This window comes from Centroberyx gerrardi, chromosome 18, assembly GCF_048128805.1.
Source record: "Centroberyx gerrardi isolate f3 chromosome 18, fCenGer3.hap1.cur.20231027, whole genome shotgun sequence".
NCBI lineage: Eukaryota > Metazoa > Chordata > Actinopteri > Beryciformes > Berycidae > Centroberyx > Centroberyx gerrardi.
Window position 1 is genome coordinate 16,374,429 of NC_136014.1, and position 17,953 is coordinate 16,392,381.

The 17,953-nt window shown below is 43.6% G+C and overlaps 1 protein-coding gene across 1 annotated transcript in view; it reads left to right on the plus strand.

Annotated features, from left to right (window-relative positions):
• The first annotated feature begins 448 nt into the window (after window positions 1-448).
• Window positions 449-17,953, plus strand: part of LOC139915419 (MAM domain-containing glycosylphosphatidylinositol anchor protein 2) — a 143,447-nt gene continuing 125,942 nt past the window's right edge. The window contains exon 1 of the mRNA XM_071904051.2: window positions 449-521. Coding sequence (XP_071760152.1) covers window positions 449-521 — 73 coding nt within the window. The remainder of the gene's footprint in view (window positions 522-17,953) is intronic.

Consider the following 17,953-nt stretch of genomic DNA (forward strand, 5'->3'; position numbering starts at 1 on the left):
AGCATCTGCGCGCCCCCCCGGTGAGGTGCGTCGGGGGTCATCGCTGAAGTGCCACGTCCAGGGACACACGGTATCGTCTGAGCGCACATACCTGAAGTGGAGGAGAGATTGCTGTTTATTCTAAGGCCGGGCTTTCTGCAGCCCACTCCCCGCGCCTGCCTGCCTCCCCCGTCTCCTCCGCGGCGTCTCTGTAGCCGCGACCGCTCCGCATTTGAGTACATGCCATCGAAATAACAATCGTTTGTCACTGACTCACTTTTGACCGGGTGAAGAAAAAAAATCGCGCTTTGCCTTGTGCGCCCCATAAATACCTTTACAGTGAATACTGAGACTAAATTAATCGACGCGCGGATCGGAGCGGTGCTGTTTCTATGCACCCCAGTTCCACCGCCCCGGAAAGGACTTCTTGCCATTGAGAGCTGGATATGTTGAGATTAACGTGAAAAGGATGGATCTAATTATCTGTGTTTTGGGGCTGCTGGCGCTGTTTGTGGAGGGCATCCGTTGCCAAGGAGTGTATGGTGAGTATATGCAATTTGCTCCTGCTGAGACGAATGTGATCATGACCTTGTAAAATAGTGGCCGCTCATAATTTGCCTCCTCCTCCTTCCAAAAGCACACAGTCCTATCATAAAACGATGGAATATCAATGTGTATATGGGTGACATGCCAGGTCTGAATGTCATGTTTGAGTGAGAGGCTCCAAATGTTCTCAGCAACCCTGAGGTTATACAGTAAATCGCTTGTGTAGCCAATCATGCACAGCCCTTTTGTCATCCAATCCATCACTCATGATGGTCGGTGAGCAGGCTAAATTTAGTAGGCTACATTCATAGATTATTGCACTGGATCCTGGTAGATTCGTCTTGAAGCCAGTCTAGCCTCTCAGACTGGTCGCTATGCATAATTTGCTAATTATCATTCACAGATTCACAGAAGGTCGCCATGGCACTTGCCTTATATTAGGCCAAGTGTCTTCTGAACGCCATTATAAAGACCATATTCTGCTGAGTATTGGCGCTTAGTATGCACAGTCATGAATGATTTTCATGTGTGGTGGATCTATCTGCCCATCTCGATCTATCTTTATATCTGTCTGTCTCTCTCTCTCTCTCTCTCTCTCTCTCTCTCACACACACACACACACACACACACACACTTACAATGGACACACATTTCTGTCTCTTAGCCTGTCTGCTTGTGCAACCAGTGGCACCGATGATGTCTCATACGAGTCGTCATCCTTTCAGAAGCAAAAGCAGCAGCAGCAGCAGCACTGTGAGGAAATGATTCATGTGCACTAACATTAGGAAAGGAAGAAACCTTAGGGAACGCGGCCCTGACCCACGGGTGACAGCGACACTGACCAAAGCGAAGGCCGCGCTGGGAGACTGTGAGGTCAAGCAGAGACATGGGATGGTGTGACAGAGACCTTTGCCAAGCACCAAACAGATCTGCCTCGCCATGATCTGTGTGTGTGTGTGTGCGGCGGTACGTGATGATGTAGCAACGAAGGGTTACTGTGAGCAACAGTCATGCTGCTACAGCTGCCCTGTGCTGCACTATAATTTCATCTATTCTTTTGTTCAAGATGGAAGAGGTGAATAGAAGAATAGATGAAATTATAGTGCGTTGCTGAGCAGCTGCATGACTGTTCTTGTCATGCTCACGTAGCTGCACTTTCCCCTCTCTAACACCTGTTGCAAAGATGGGTATGCCATCGTAAATAGCATCTAAAAATGCATAGTGTATAATTATTGATTTCACCTTGTCTTCAAAACTCTTACCTATCCATTATGCAATGTAACATTTTCGTGTGTTGTTTGGGTTGAGTGAATTCTTCCAATTATGCAATGAGCCCCAGGGCAAAGCCTCTCATCAAAGATTGACATCTCTAAAATCATATTTACTGGATTCGATATCCGTATCGACTAAATCAGTTTCTCTGAGATACATCCAAAGGATTCGGGCCGTGATGCTACTAGCCATCAAAATTCATCACATGAATGTCAGATCAAAGCCACAGTTTCTTGGCATAAGCAAGCTGCCCATATATGTATATCAAGACGCAAGCAGCTCATTAAAAGAAATCATATCCCATAATGCACATTGCGGTGTTATGATATAGTTACACGTCTAGTAGTGGGCTTAGCAGCAGCAGCAGCCCTAGACTGAAGAGGCAGGGAGATGGAACAGATGGAATTGTTTGAGCATTTGACTGTGTGTGCGTGTGTGTGAGTGTGTGTGTGTGTGTTGTGAGTGTGTGTGTGAGTGTGTGTAGGGTTGGGGCTAGATGTTGACCTGCCTGAGATTCCCCTGGGCACACTCACCCCCCCCCCCCCCCCCCCCTTTCTTCACCATTCCCCCCTATTCTACAGTAAGTGTGCTGTACTAAAGATTTACATCTGTCTGCCTGCCTTGCTGCTGCTGCTGTGCATTCTGGGCCAGTGGCTTGACAGGGAAAGGGCCGTGGATAGTCTCATTTGTAGTGACTTGCCTCCCACGTTCATGGGTATTGAGATATTGTGTGCCTTAAAGATAGATAGATAGATAGATAGATAAACAGACAGACAGACAGACAGACAGATAGAAAACACATGGAATATTCTCATAAAAGCCATTATGTCACATGCACTGCAATATCCTGTGAGATAGATAAATAGATAGATAGATAGATAGATAGATAGATAGATAGATAGATAGATAAATAGATGGATAGATGGTGGGGGTTGCAACTGCTAAACCAAACAAGACTTGAGGGACTACCCTCTAGAGAAACACATTAACCCTCCCAATTGAGCTCTTGTTGAGGAAACACAACACTTGCCCAGCAATTTACATAGATGATACTAATCCATTGCAGTCGCTTGTGGCAAAAGTCTTTAATGTTTGTGAACTAAAGCTTGCATATCACAGTCGGTCCCTTACATTGTGAGGAGCCTGTGGCGAAGTATATGTCTCATGTTTAAAGCAGAAGCAGCAGCACAAGACGTCTCCAGGGAGCTGGTCTGGATGGCAATTTATTGCCAGGGTTCAAAGTCAACATTTATTATTGATAGGAGCAAAACATTAGCATGCATGTGGTGTTGGCTATACCATTGTTTGCACTTGACATATGAAGGGACATCACAGGTATATAATGCAGTGGAAGTGTGTTTGAATAAGATGAGGATTGAGAAAGGATAATAGACAGTGCTGCTAGAGGCTTTTAAGAAGTGGCATTTCACAACAGGCTTTTGAATAGGGTTGGACATTAATGCTTTGCACCAGTCATATCCTTGAAGTCAGTACCATTAAATGCCATAAAGTGTAGGATTTTCTCTAAATGTTGCGCAGTGAAATGCATTTCAATAACAGCTATTCATGCGTAGTTTCTTTAGCCTCTGTAAGCTGCTTTCTATCACCAGATTTCATCATCTCCCTTTTGCTGCTTTTAAAGCACCCACCTATCAGCTCCCCTCCCAAATTTCCAAATTGACGCAGATGACATCAAAAAGCAGATCATTGAGGCAGTTTCAATGTTCTTTTGTTTTTTTTGCAAGCATTGGTATGTGTCATTGCCACTGACTATAGATGGTGGAATGATGATCTAGTGATGAAGAAATCACATACTAGTGTGTTAAGTGGTGCCGCCAGAGTCGTTAAAGAGGATTGATGAAGGTTAGTTATCCCTCCATGACTGCAGGCCACAGAGGAAAAGAGAGACACCACTACAGTACAACATCTGCTCCACTGTCTCTCTCTCTCTCTCTCTCTCTTTCTCTCTCCTCCTGCCTTTCTCTTTCCCTTTTTTTTCTCCATTCCTCTGAGTGTGTGTCTCTTTCTCTCATCACTTTCTCCCTCACACACAAATGTACACACACACACACACACACACACACACACACACACACACATAAGCCTACCCTTCTTTCGGGAGATTGCACTATTATCTCAACCTCTGCTCATCTCTATGTTGCTCTCAAGAGGTACAATAAGCCAATAGCTGCTCCTCCGTCATGGCGGCTGAAATGCCCCTCATCTCCAGCAGTAGCTGCAACCCCCTAAAAATTCTCAAATGGCATTCATTTCAAATGTTGCTGACACCCAACCAAAGTGCACTAAATAATAATATCAAAAGCCTGGAATGGAACATGACTCTTATGATACCACGGAAATGTTTTGCTGGTTGTTACTTTATCTGGAGATGTACCGCCTTCAGTATGTTCTCTTTGCATCAAAGTCAGTCGGCGACAACCTCCATGGGATGTAGAGATTTTCCTGATCTCGTTTTGTGCTATGCCACTGAAGAGAAGCGAAAAGTTCCTACTGCTTCTCTCCTATCTCTCTTCTCACTCCCTCTCTCCCTCCCCCTCTCTCTCCCCCTCTCTCTCTCTCTCTCTCTCTCTCGTTTGCATTGAAGTCCGAGCAATTCCTTGGGTTTCTTTTCATGAGCCCCGGTTCAGACGCTTTGGCTTCTAAGCTATGCAAATGCATTCTGCCAGTGAAACTAAAGCCGTCTTTGTTGGTTCTCAGAGGCCTCCTCCACAGAGTCCTTCATCATTCCCTTGGATCGGGACCCTCACATTTCCCACCGTAATGAGACAGCGGGTAACTCTCTCTCTTCTGCTTCTACCCCTCTCTCTCTGTCTCTCTCTCTCTCTGTCTCTGTCTCTCTTGCTCTCCCTCCTACTCCCTCTCACTCTTTTCCCTTGAGAATAAGAGGATGGACATCTATATATGCTTCAATCAGAGGCGGATGAGGATATTCAGCTGGGTACCTCGCAGCAGAGGTAATTTGTTGCAGTGGAAGTGTGTGCAGTGCCCATTGGGGATTACTATACACCCCTGGGTGGGGCTGCAGATAGCACCGACTTAATCATGCCGAATGTCAGTTCTCTTTGGACCTGGTCCTCTGAGACTGCCACTGAATATACACTGTAAAATTAATGTTTGAACTTAAAGTCAGTACTAGCGCAGTTAAAGTATCCCCGCTGTGTTGAACATTCTTAGTCAAATCAAACTTAAATTTCAGAAAAATTGGTGAAACGGCTGTTTTAACAGTGTGCTGGAGTTTGGAAACTGGACTTCATGCTCTGTCCAAGAATAACCAATTCAAATTAATTGAATCTCTGTGACCCGTTGGTTAGCGAGAGGCCATGTGTTTTCGTGAGGTGGGATGTTGGGGATGGGGGGTGTACTGTTTGTCTGAAGAGTGATGCCACTCTTGATTTTGCCCCCTCTCTGCCCACTTTGCCTATTTGGAAGGATGCAGCTGTGTATAGTTTGGCAGCTGGCAAAAAGGGAAGTGGAACTGTGAGCATGGGGGTGGTAGCAGGGACTTGAGCAGCGGTGTCAACTCCCACAGTGTCATCTATACAGAAAGTGAGCATTTCCATTAAAATTCCACAGGGATTTGAACCAGAAGGGACAGCAACATGCTATCCTGTTTGATTGACATGCTTGCACAGTAGTATTTTGATCAGGATTAATGTGAAGAGCATGGCCAACTTTGCAGCTGAAGAAAGTTGTCTGAAGAGTGTAGTCACTTTTCCAAGGTTGTAAAAATACATTTTCCTCCTTATAATCATGTATGCTATACGCACAAGTCCTTATGCATATTTCAGAGCCAAGATAGAGTCATACTCAACTGAGAGGCAGCAGGGATGTTCAGGGAGCGCAATATTTTTCTTGATGATGTGCTTTCAAAACTGAAAAACTGAGTATAATTTAGCATTTGCTACTTTGCATGCATCAGCATCATGAACAGCTGCAATACTCTTCTCCTTCTCCTGTGAGGATTTGAATGGGTTCACGAACACAATTCACCTCTGGATCATTCCAGGCCAAATCCCCACTGCGGACCAAAGAAGCTTATTGTAACCTGGCTGCTTCAACTGTTAAGCCCAGCATCCCCAAAGCTACTTGTCTTTCACTGTACAGTACTTGGGCTTCATTCATTCAATCATTCATTCATTCAGTCAGACATTCATTTCCTTGAGGGGTGCTTGATATTTTCATATTGCATAATAATGTTGTTATTATTAATGTTGTAATGATGATGGTAATGATGATGACTACACACACAAACAAAGACATCCACACTACATTGCATGACTAGACATCAAGCTAGTATCCCAGTGCATTTAGGATCAAAAGTAATTTCTTTATATGTGATTACATCTAGAGAAGGCCTGGATTGAGCCAGAAGTGTTATTTGTCCCTTTGTCTTCAATGAAAGTTTAATAAAGTGCCCATTTGTCATCCTGATAGTCTAGATCAAGATTTACCTCCTGATGTCAAGTTTGGTCTTCATAATGTTAGGTTGTTCAGCAGTAAGTGTTTTATCTGCAGTGATTTCATTTTTTCAAATAGTGTTAATTTCCTTAAGGTGACAGACACATGGTTCAAGTCCAATGACTTCTACTCCCTAAATGAAGCCACGATTTCTACTTTGTCGTACTCTCAGACACCAAGGCTGCTGATGGTGTCTGAGTCAGAATGTGCAGCCTTCAGTCATTTCAGCAATTCTTTTCTGTTTTGTCTCTGATGTTTTCTAAAAAGAAACAACATATTCTCTGTGTGCTGGTATGTCACCTTCCTTTGTTTCTGATTTTTCAGATCTCTTATCTTAGAAAATAGCAGTTTAAATTTGCAACAATATTAATACAACAACAATAATAAATATAACTGCAAGTGGCCATTATTGGGGTCCAAGCCCATGGTGATTTGACTATGAGAATATAAGCTTGATTCATCATTATGGAAAAGTTCTACATCTCAACAATAGAGCATTTCGGTGACAGTCCTGCAACTGCAGGTGAGGTGGTACCTGACTTATTGCCATTTGAAATTGCCAGTTTGTTCTGATGGTGGTTCTGTTCAGCACTCTGGGGCCTCTCAGAAACAGGTAGGCCTGTGTGAAGTTTGTATGGTCTAGAATTAAGCATTTAGGAAATCCAGTATGCCTCCTTTCCTGTTTGTGCGTCTTCGCCATCAAGTTCTTTTGTGTGTCACAGCCAAGTGTTTCAAAATTCTAGTAGGCAACTTTATTCATGTGTCAAGGCCAAACAGTTCTGAGTATAAAACATCTGAAAATAGCCACGATAGTGGCAGCTCAATCATGCTGTGTATAAACGTTGGTGGAGACTGAGTCAACTTTGTAGGAGAAATTTTAACTGTTGCTATTGTAATGTTGGCCTCAAGGTGGCGCTATTGAGCATGAGCAAATATGGTCTGTCACACTTTGGGGTCCATCCCAAATATGTATCTGAAGTTTGGTTGCTGTAGCATCAAGCATTTAGGAATTACGCCTCACTTCCTGTTTGTGTGTCTTCGACATCAACTTAATTTGTGCAGCACAGCCAAAAGGTTTGGATTGATTGATTTGCATGAAATTCAAAATGTCGGGAAAACTATCAAGGCAGAAATGAAATCTCGTATGCATAATGGATTTGGCTTGAGCCATGAATCTGAGGGAAAAAATGATTCTAGACCTTACAGTTCAAGAGTTATACATTTTCTTCTTATAGCGCCACCATCTGGCCAATCTGGCCAAGTCATTTTTGTTGCCTGAGTAGTGGGAGAGATTTGAAACCAATCCACCGAATTTCGTTGCTCTAGGACTTATGGTCTCTGAGTTAGGCCTACAGATCATTTTATGGCAGATGAAGAAGAAGAATCCTAACAAAAACAACAGGGTTTCAGCCCTACAGGCTTAAACCCCTATAATGATAATAATGTGTTAGATTTTCTGCTGATCGATAATCAGTTGGCTAGGCTACTCCACTGATTTTCCTTAATGAACAGCTGGATAAGCTGAATCCATTTACCTGTAGCCATAGCCAGAGTTTTCATTTCCATGATTGGCACCACTGAAAATCACAGAGAATAATACATGCTAACAAGCTTCAAAGTGACGTAAATGATGAAAGGAGCTCATTGAATATGAATCTGTCTCCTACTGTCTTCTATTACGCATTTCTGTCAATTGAGTTGTCTTTGTTAAACCAAACTGGCAGGACCTGCATTTCCACACATAGAGTACAAATCACACAGCAATCCCAATAGGTAGCTGACAAGAGCAACAGGGCGCCTTTTAGCAGCGCTGAGGAAGAAATAAAGCAAAAAGCACGCCAGGAGAGGATTGGTCCGATGCGGCACCCACAAGAGGCTAATGCCAACCTTCAACTATGTCACTCCAGCCCACACAGGCATCCTAAGTGCTGCTCCTGTGAAGTGATGTCTGTTGTCATGGTGACAGTATGCGAGCCTGGCATTGCACGTCCCCTGACTTCCCCGTTCCCCGTTCCCCTCCCTCGCTCGCTCGCTCGCTCCTTCCCTCCCTCCTTCGCTGCCTACCCACTCGCTCATTCTCTCCTTCCCCTCACATGCCAGGAAATCAATCGCTGAAACAAATGTGAAGTGATTGCAGAAACGAAAGCTCCTTGCAGCAGCCTTACAATTGTGCATGAGAGCAGATGAGATTGTCGGGGGGGGGGGGGGGGGGGGGGGGGACTGAATGTGTCTCTTCAAAAATCACCACCATTTCATTGCTGTGAGGCAACTGCAGGAAGGGGCCTACTTATCTTTGTAGTGAATAATGCTTAAGCCGCTCTGACAAGCAGGAACAGTGGCGAGGTAAATGTGTTGACAATGACGCCTTCAGTCGTCTCCCAGCTTCAAAACCCAACGCCGAACCATCCAGACAGCAGGGGGCCTGCACATACATACACCCCCGCACACTACTACTGTCATATCAACCCTCCGCCCACACACACACACGCACATACAGGCAGTGAGAAAAACACACACACACGCACATCCACACTGTACATGCCTCTGTTCTCGGATGTAGTCATTCCCCTACTCGCTATAGGAGACCGAGGCTTTGTGGACTGTGGAGAGCTGCGTTGCGGCTCTGCAGAGGCACTTTCAAATTCACCACAGATCCAACTCGCAGTTTGTGCGCGAGTGTGTGTGCGTGCGTGTGTGTGAGCATGTGCTCTCGTTTCTGTGTGCGTGTGTACTTTTTCATCTATCTAGGCCAACACTTTGCTGAGATGTTAATTCAGCAATGTGATTTATCACTGCGTTCACACATCAGCCCGTCTGAGCCAGAGTGTTCATGGACGCCGAACGTGCCTCATAAAGTGTCGGTGAACATGTGATGCAGTCGTTACGTGTGCTTTGACACTTTCTTTTACACCCGCTCAACCTCGTACCCTCTATAAAGGGATATCCGCCTGAGGAACTGAGCCTTTCTTTTTTATTATTTGTGTTTCTGTGTATCTCTCAATGGTCTCTGAAACCTTATTCTTCTAACAGTAATTCACAATGTAGTAGCTAATCTCTTTAGCGTCTCGTCTTCTCTGCTCCCAGACAGCGGCATATCCCAGAGGCTGTTGCACCCATGGGGATAACCTCAAGCCGTACACTGCCAGTTAATGGTGTCCTATGGCAAAGCGAGTAGAGTTGTCAGGAGCAGTCAAAGCACGTCTCCACTGAGATTTCACTAACATTAATACAGGAGATGTTTGAGCTCTTCTGATTGTCTGTCCTCTGCCTAGTTCATAGTCATTTTACCTGGAGATATAGCCATGTAGGTTTAAGAATTACTTAATGGAAATAATATATAGTCAGGCAACAGCAGCTGAGAATAATACTGGTATCAGAAAATAGTCAAATGAGTCCAGCATCAGGGAAAGGAAAAAAAAAGAAAAAACCCTCTCGCTGTTTTGCCCGACTCTCCTTACAGTCTGTCTGGTGGATTCTCATTGAGATTCGAGCTTTGGCATTCAATATCAGCAATCCAATTCTCTTGCCCATGACCTGGCCTGATTCCACTGCTGTACATGTCTGCGCAGTAAGAGGTGTGCTTCCTTTTGGAAAGCATCTCTCTCACCACAAACAGAGGAAGAATCAGCCCACGCTTTTCGCCTTCAGTGAAATTCTCGCTTGATTTAGTTCCTTTTCCCCTAGCCTCAACAAAAGCTTACATTAACTATTCATGGCACGGTTTTCTTTTTCTTTGAGTTAGATGCTGTTATGTTTTTTATGCAAATGTTTTGTTTGATTGGCACGTCAACTCATTGGGTTTTGAGTTTACATTATAACAATGAGGCACTTAACATGAGGCTTTACCAAATGCATACTTTGCTCATAAACACATCAGTTGCAGTCTAATTACTAATTAATTCTAAATTACTAGTGTATGGTATACGCATTGGATATCTGATATATTTCCTCATTAGAGTTTCATCTCATCTCATCTTGTCATACTCTTTGTGACACTGTGAGTCAATACAGAAATAAGCAAACTGGGATGTGTCATGTCCATTTGTGCCACAGTGACAGAAAGTCAGGGCTAATGGAATAGAATAGAAAACAGAGAAATTCAATTAAAAGAGTGAATCAATGGAGGGATACATTTTACAATGTGCACAACATAATGGTGCAGGACATTGAAAACAATTTCTCCTCTCTCTGCACACACACAAACTCACACGCAGCACACACACACACACACACTCCTCTTTGGCAGTCGTACTTGAGAATGACGTCAGTCCGTTTTGTATGAAAATGACTGGAGCCTGACTGGTGCCTCAAATGCCAAATTCACAGCTTGGGCTGACCTCCTCTCCTCTTTTCCTCCGCATTTCCTTCTCTGCCTACATCGCTCCTTTCCTTTCCCACCATTTCATTACTCTTTTGGTTCTGGGTGTGTATCAAATACTTCAAAGAGCGACCTAAGACATCTTGATAATAAGGAACGAGTTGGTTAGACCTCTTCAGTGACCCTTTATCAGCACGATTACCTTGAGAAGGTTGCTAAAATATGTGGGAGCAGAGTTTGCAACCGTCTGCTCTTGGGTTGTAATCAAAGGTCTCTGTGCTAAGCGCATCATTGGCCTCCTTTTTCTTAAGCCAACTGCCACGCTCACCATGGATTTTATCCTCCAAGCTCAATTTGGGGTAAGGTTGATTGTTTGAAATTGCAGGTCAATAGCAGATCTATAGTTGTTTGTTTGGGGACTGCTCTGCCAGTCCTTGAGATCTCAAGAACACTTGTATTTGCTCACTGAATACATATGCTGCTTCTGTTTGTTTGGAGCACTTTTCCTGGACACTGTTTTTCAAAGACTGGGTTTAGACCCCAAGGTGGGTGGCAAGAAAATTAAAACAGCTTTCCAAGTTATTTTGAAGAAAGTGATATCTTAACTATTGGTTTTGTCATGCTGCCAAAACCTCCCATCCCTATGTGTAGTGCTGGCAGGATAAAATACTGAGGGTCCTTTGAAAAGGTCATCACTCTGAACTTATTCTTTAAGATCAGAGGTAAGGCAAAAACTCATCATCAGTACTCCCACTCTGCCAAAAAAACTTTTTTTAAATACCCACAACTGAGTTCAAATGTGTTATATGTTAGGTTTATTCACCAAATGTACAGCAATTTCCCTTCTAGTGGGAGAGGCAAGTTAGCTCCGTTCACTACATAGATGTCAGAGATTTATCAGCTTCAATAAAAGAGAAATGGTGCTCCAGGCCATTTCATCCTGGTATTAAGGAAAGTGACGAATCTTGTATAATTAGAAGTATACCACAAAATCGATTCTATAGTAATGGCTAGTGAAATATGATTTCCCATTGGCCTTGGGGCCTCTGTTTTAAGGAAAGAGGAAATATTAAAGTTATTAACCTATGAAGGTAGGAGTGAAAAATTCAGTATGCATTAATTTCAGGGTGTTATGTTTTAAATGAGTTTGGTTTGGTAGTCCTACGTGTTTTGTGTGCTGATACGGACCACTTAATTATTAAAGTTTGGTGGTGAAGACATAAAAGCAGCTTAAAAATCCCAGCTTTTGTCACAGAACAGAAGAGAAGACTTCACAACAGCTTTAAAATGCACCAATAAACTCCATCGTATTAATGGATCCGCAGGTCCTCTTGGCTCATCAGAACAGCCCATGCAAATTCAGTAATAGCTTTTCTGAATGCATTAATAATGCACTCCAAAGAGGTGGAACCTACGTGGTGTTTCCATATTGCTATCCATATTTATATCATGAGCCACACATCAACACATGTTGATAATATTCATGAATTCCTCAGCAACTGATCTAGCAGCAGCCGAATACTGAAATTTGGCTGCAGCCCCTCTGCGGTGAGAGCCTCCTGCAGCGGGTATCTGTGAGTGTGTACATGCGTGTGTGGGGGTGTGTGCGCAAGTGTGTGGGTGCATGTACGCGCATATGTGTGTGTGTGTGTGTGTGTGTGTCTGCATGTTTGTGTGTGTATTCTCTGTGGATTTCTGTGATGCTACCGAGGTAATTGGATGTGTGACGCCCACCAAAAATCCCCTTTAGCCCTGGGCAAGCGCTCTTTCAATCCCAGCATGCCTCTGTGGAAAGCACAACCCAAAGGAAGGCTTATTCTTTCAACTGGCAAACATCAAATGGTTCCCCTGTTCTCTCCACCACAGCCCCCGTCTCTCTACTCCGCTGTAGCATCAGAGGAAAGCCCATTAACACGTAATGACATGGCCATACAAATGGATGGCAGTAAAAGAGAAACATACATAGGAGGACATAGCCCCTGCACAGCAAATTTTCCAGTGTTAATAAGTGTTGATTTTTCAGTGACAATTATTTTGAGTTGACAAGTGTTGATTGGAGACTTGTTTGTTCACTCATGGAGCTGATATGGCTCTGGGGCAGGTGCTCAAAACTATCAAAAGTGTTTTATTAACTCTGATGGGTGTGGACTGATATAGACAGTGACATAGCGTTGATCTTTACATTGTCAGAGTTGAATTAACACTGACGATTTTTGCTGTGTGGATATGACGAGCAGACAGGCTTTGCAAACCTTCATCACACAAGAAGTGGCTGCAAGCTGACACAAGCATTACTGTCTGCAGTAAGTAACCAAGGCAAGTAGCAATTAGCTGATTTGTGTTGCTTTGTGTGTGTGTGTGCTTAGATGAATCATAGTGACATAATGTATGAAGACTGTATGTAAGGTTGATCATATATTGTACTTGGCCACATCACACCTCCCCTCTCTCTCGCTAAGCGCAGTGAAGTGTGGCGATGGAAGGACAAGGGAAATACAGTTGTCACTCATTACCTTAGCATGCAGTGTAGACTTCACAATAGTCCTTTAGATCAGTGGCTCTCAACGTGTGGACGTATGAAATAATACTTAAGTTTGCTGGGGACCACCTCAAGGACTCCTGGTGGTCCCCAGCAAACTTAAGTATTATTTCATTTAAACACAATTAGAGAATGTAGAAGAAATATAGACTATTTTGGTTATAGTGTCACTGTTATGTCTCTACCTACAATGCAGATAGTCTTGGAATTCTGGACAAAATCATATCTAACAATAAAAAATATTCCCAGATTTGGGTCAGAGAGACAAAATCTCATCAAATGGGGGTCCGTGGCCCTAATGTGCACTAAACTAGGGGTCCTTGATATGAAAAAGGTTGAGAATCACTGTTTTAGATTGCTTCCCATTTCTAAGTCACACTTACAAATGGCTGTCTTCCCCTTTGCAGTGGTTGGTGTTGTTAATCCCCAATGCAAATGCAGCAGTAATGTGTGACGTCTGTTCTGCTCACCAGGGCCAGTTCCTTAACCAGAAGCCTTATTAATAATGCATGACAAAGAAGAGGTCAGAATAAAGTTCCTCACTCAAGGAGAAGGATGCCTTGTTTTGACAATTTGATCACAACTGGTGGTGATTAGCGGATACACAGTGAAGCAGCCTGAATGAACACACTTACATTTGCGCGCGCGCACACACACACACACACACACATGCAAACATACACATACGCATGCATGCATACACACACACACACGCTATGGGCCATGTCTTGTAGAAACAATGAGCTCTCCTGCTGCCTGTGTCTCAGGGTAACTGCTGTCACGTTGTGAACATCTGTATGTCTATGTATGTATGTTGTGTCTGTGCATGTGTTTGTGCGTGTGTGTATGTGTGCGTGTTCTGTGCTGGAGGCTTCCTTAGTCCAGCGGACTGACCTCCTGCTGACTCATACACTGCAAGGAGAGCAGGAAGAAAGAGGGAGGAGGAAGGGGATCTTTCATTCCTTTTCCTGCTCTCTACTCTTGTTTGATTCCTCTCTGGATATTCCGTGACCTTGTTTTTGAAGTTGCATAATACTCTGCCAGGGGTTTGGGTGGAGGGCAAGGGGTTTGGAGGCAGCGGGGGAGGAGGAAGGGCACTGATCTAAGCTGTGATGACAGCTTGGGCTTTCTCCCTCTCACCTCATCCACGCACTTGAGGGGAGGTGAGAGTGTGGTGAGAAAAAGAAACCTTAAAGACAGCAGGGGATTTGGTCATTGCCACAAACAGATGGACATGGTTTACTGAGAGGGCTGTGAGTGAACGCCTCTGAACCGTGCACTTCATTCACACATACATAGGAACTCTCACACATGCATGCCTACACTTGTCTGGATTTGCTTCGTGTTTCTTTCTTTCACCCCCCTTCTCTCTCTCACACACCCACCTGCACACTTGGACCCCATTTACACCTGGCATTAAAATACGTATTGAGTGTTCGGATAGCAATCTGATCGCACTTACCCACATAAAAATCGAGGCGTAAATGGCCCAAGACGCATTGGGGACAGATTAAAAGCCGATTGTGTAAACCACCTCGGGAGGTGGTTTGAGACGCATTGTGGCCGCAAGTTGGCCAAGTGTAAATGGAAATGTTTCTCCAAGCCACATATGTAATCTCTGTACTCCTCCCAAAATATTCCATCCCCAGTGTAACCAGAAAAGAGAAATAGTGCGCAGATTTGTTTTGATCTGAGTGGAGCTGAGGAAGCAAACACTGTCAGGCTACAGGCGAAAACCCATCAGTTGGATATGGATGAGACTCACGGCTGGAGTACAAATTAAACCGTTGCGGACATCTTTGAGTTAGCTAATACACAGGAAGGATGGTTAAAAAGTAGGTCTACATTCAGGAAGACGAATTTGCATATTGCGAGGGAAAGCGCAATCGGATTTCTACCCGGCTGCCGAAGACATTATTTTTGATAAAAAATGTAAATGTAATGTGGATAAATTGCATCCGGATACAATCTGGATACAAATTGCATGAAATGTTAAGTGTAAATGGGGTCATATACATACAAATGTGTGGAAAACAAGGGAGAGAAGGCCTGTGACCCATTTATTTTGCCATTATGTGGCTTGTGTATGTTATGGGGTTATTTGCTACACAGGAAATGGCAGGCAGTCTTGATGATAATGTCATTAAAGCGCCAAACTCAGGGGAACCACAGCATGGCTCACTCATGCCCTGTTTGATGACATAATATGTCAAAACTCGTCCACTCATGACATCAAATGGCGTGGTCACACACAGTTACGCTGGAGCAATAGTGAGCACTGTCACAAGTAACGCACGGCTTGCTAATAGAAACCTTGCACCATCAAATACCAGCAGCCCCCTGATATCGTCTGCCACATGAAGCTATTTATCAATTGTTCTGTCTTTACAATTCCAGGAAGTCTTTGAGAGTTATTTTCTCTTTTGACATTGGACGCCATGCCATGCTTCATTTACAAGTGAAGAACTTTCCATATTCCCATTTCCCTGTATGGTTATTCAGGACACAATCTGGGTTTTCTACTGCGTTTGAAGGAAAGAAAGTAGTTAATTTTGTATGGTTGATTAATTTATTAATTTGTGTACAGCGCTGGAAACCGAAGAGGCTCGTCCCCTCTGTAGCCCAGGACCTCACGTTGTGACAGGGAATCCCCAGTACACCCGGGCTCTGACTGTACCTCTGTGTATTGTGTTGACAACTGACGCTCCGCAGTCCCCACACTCGCCCACAAGAAGGAAAAAAAAACAACACAAAAAATAGGTGGTGTGTCAAACAAGATCCATCAATGAACTCTTGCCCCCCCACCTGTCCTGCATCGTAGTGACACCCTGGCTGATAGAGGGCATGGGACGCTGGCTCCAACACACACTCCATTAGGCAATTCTCCCACAGAGGGTTAAGATTCATCAGATTTGCAGCAGTATATTCTTTTTCTCAGGCCTCATTGAATATATGTAGATTACTGCCTCTATTCATAATTATAGTGAGGTTTTATGGGAGGCTGCGTGTAAGCCTTTGTCTAATATTTGCAAAGCTTTTTTCATAATTTTCTCAGCTTGTTTTGGCCTTGTAATCCAAGCTGCCACAATGCAATGCAGACGCTTTTGCCAGAAATCCTTAACATATAATGCTCCCTTTTTTGTTTCTCACATTTGTTTTGAGTGCTGCTGTTCTCAGATATACAATGCCCCCTAGACATATTGGCACCCTCTTTAAAGATGAACCAGAAAGGCTGTAAAAGATAAAGAAGAAAATTAATGAACCATGTTCTCAACTCGGAAAAAGTGAATAGCTGTTAGTAAGTAGTTGTTTAGAACTGTTTTATTCACTAATATTCAAGGAAAGACAGAAGGTAATTATCACAATTATTGGCACAATCTGTTGAAATGCATATATTATTTACTTTATTTAAATTTCTAGGCTTACGGTTAATAAAGACCCATCTAGATCACGAGACTTGACATTTATGTTATGCCCTGTCAAGCCTTTATTGCAGCCTCTTGCATTCGAATGCATGTGACCCAGCTTTAACAAGGGTAATTCTGTGGCATGTGGTATTTAGCTATTCGACTATGAATATGCTGCTTTTCTGGATGAATACTGTCTCACCACATAGAAGAACTATTAATGGTTCCTTTTATAGTTTTATGAGTCTTTGCGTTAATGCACTTACATCATCGCCTGACATCAACATTGGAGTAATATTAACAACAGCATGTCATCATGCGTGGTAATATGTGGCTGCTGTGTGCTGTAAATGATTTATTGGTATATGGGGAATCTGTTGGTGAATCTATTTACATAATGGAAGGTCTTTTACGGGGTGTTTCAGTGGAAACAACTCCCCCCGGACAGAGGTTAACCGGTCCTCTGCCTCCACCGCACTGTTTATGACTGTAAAACGAGAGGATATTTAATGTTATTTCATATCAACTTTTTTATATGCAATTATTGTATTACCTGGCCTTATTCATGATCAACATGATGTTTTGCGATTGAGCTTTATGGAGCCTGGACGCTTGGTATACTGTGCAGTGAGTGAATATTGTGTACCAGCGTTAGCATTGACACTGCCCACCATGGTGTCCCGTAAACAAGTCCAGGATCCGGCGGCGCTCCTCTCATTTGACGGCTTCGCTGCGGGACGCCGGCTCTTGAAAGAGAATGGAATCGTTATGTGAGATGAAGGGCACATGTAGCTCACTAAAGAGCACCCTGCCTTGTTCTCTTGCTTGTTTGCAGGCTTACAGTGCAAGAACGGGGACAAGAGAAAAAAAGCACTGCAGGACGGTAATTTTTAATGAGGAATTTTTTTTACTGGCTTCGCACATTTCTCTACAGTGGTTAGATAACCCCAGAAAGGTAACAAGTCGATTTCCTCAACAACCACCCCCTCGGTAACATCATATGACCACTCAATTTACATATGTAAAGAGAAGAAGAGATATACACCCTCAACTCTGTGTTTATCTTCCTCAGTGGTGTTCTGAATCTGTGGCTTATTTCCTCCTCCTGGTTGGCTTTACTTCCTCTATCATTTCCTGTTTCTTCTCTTTATTATCCCAAAGCCAAGGTGCACAATGTAAGCGATGGCTCCTTTGACTGAGATTCTGAGGAAAGTATTAGCAAGCGTCAAGAGGAGAGGGGGGCTCAGCAGGGAGAAGATTAAATTATCTCCTTTGAAGGTGTGCCGGCGCTCGCATGAGACAGAGCCCATTATTAATATGCAGTGACACATGCATACATCCAAAATGATCCTGGACGCTTCGTCATGGATCATAAAATTCCCCAAGGTGCCTTTCGCTCATCGCATACTGAGA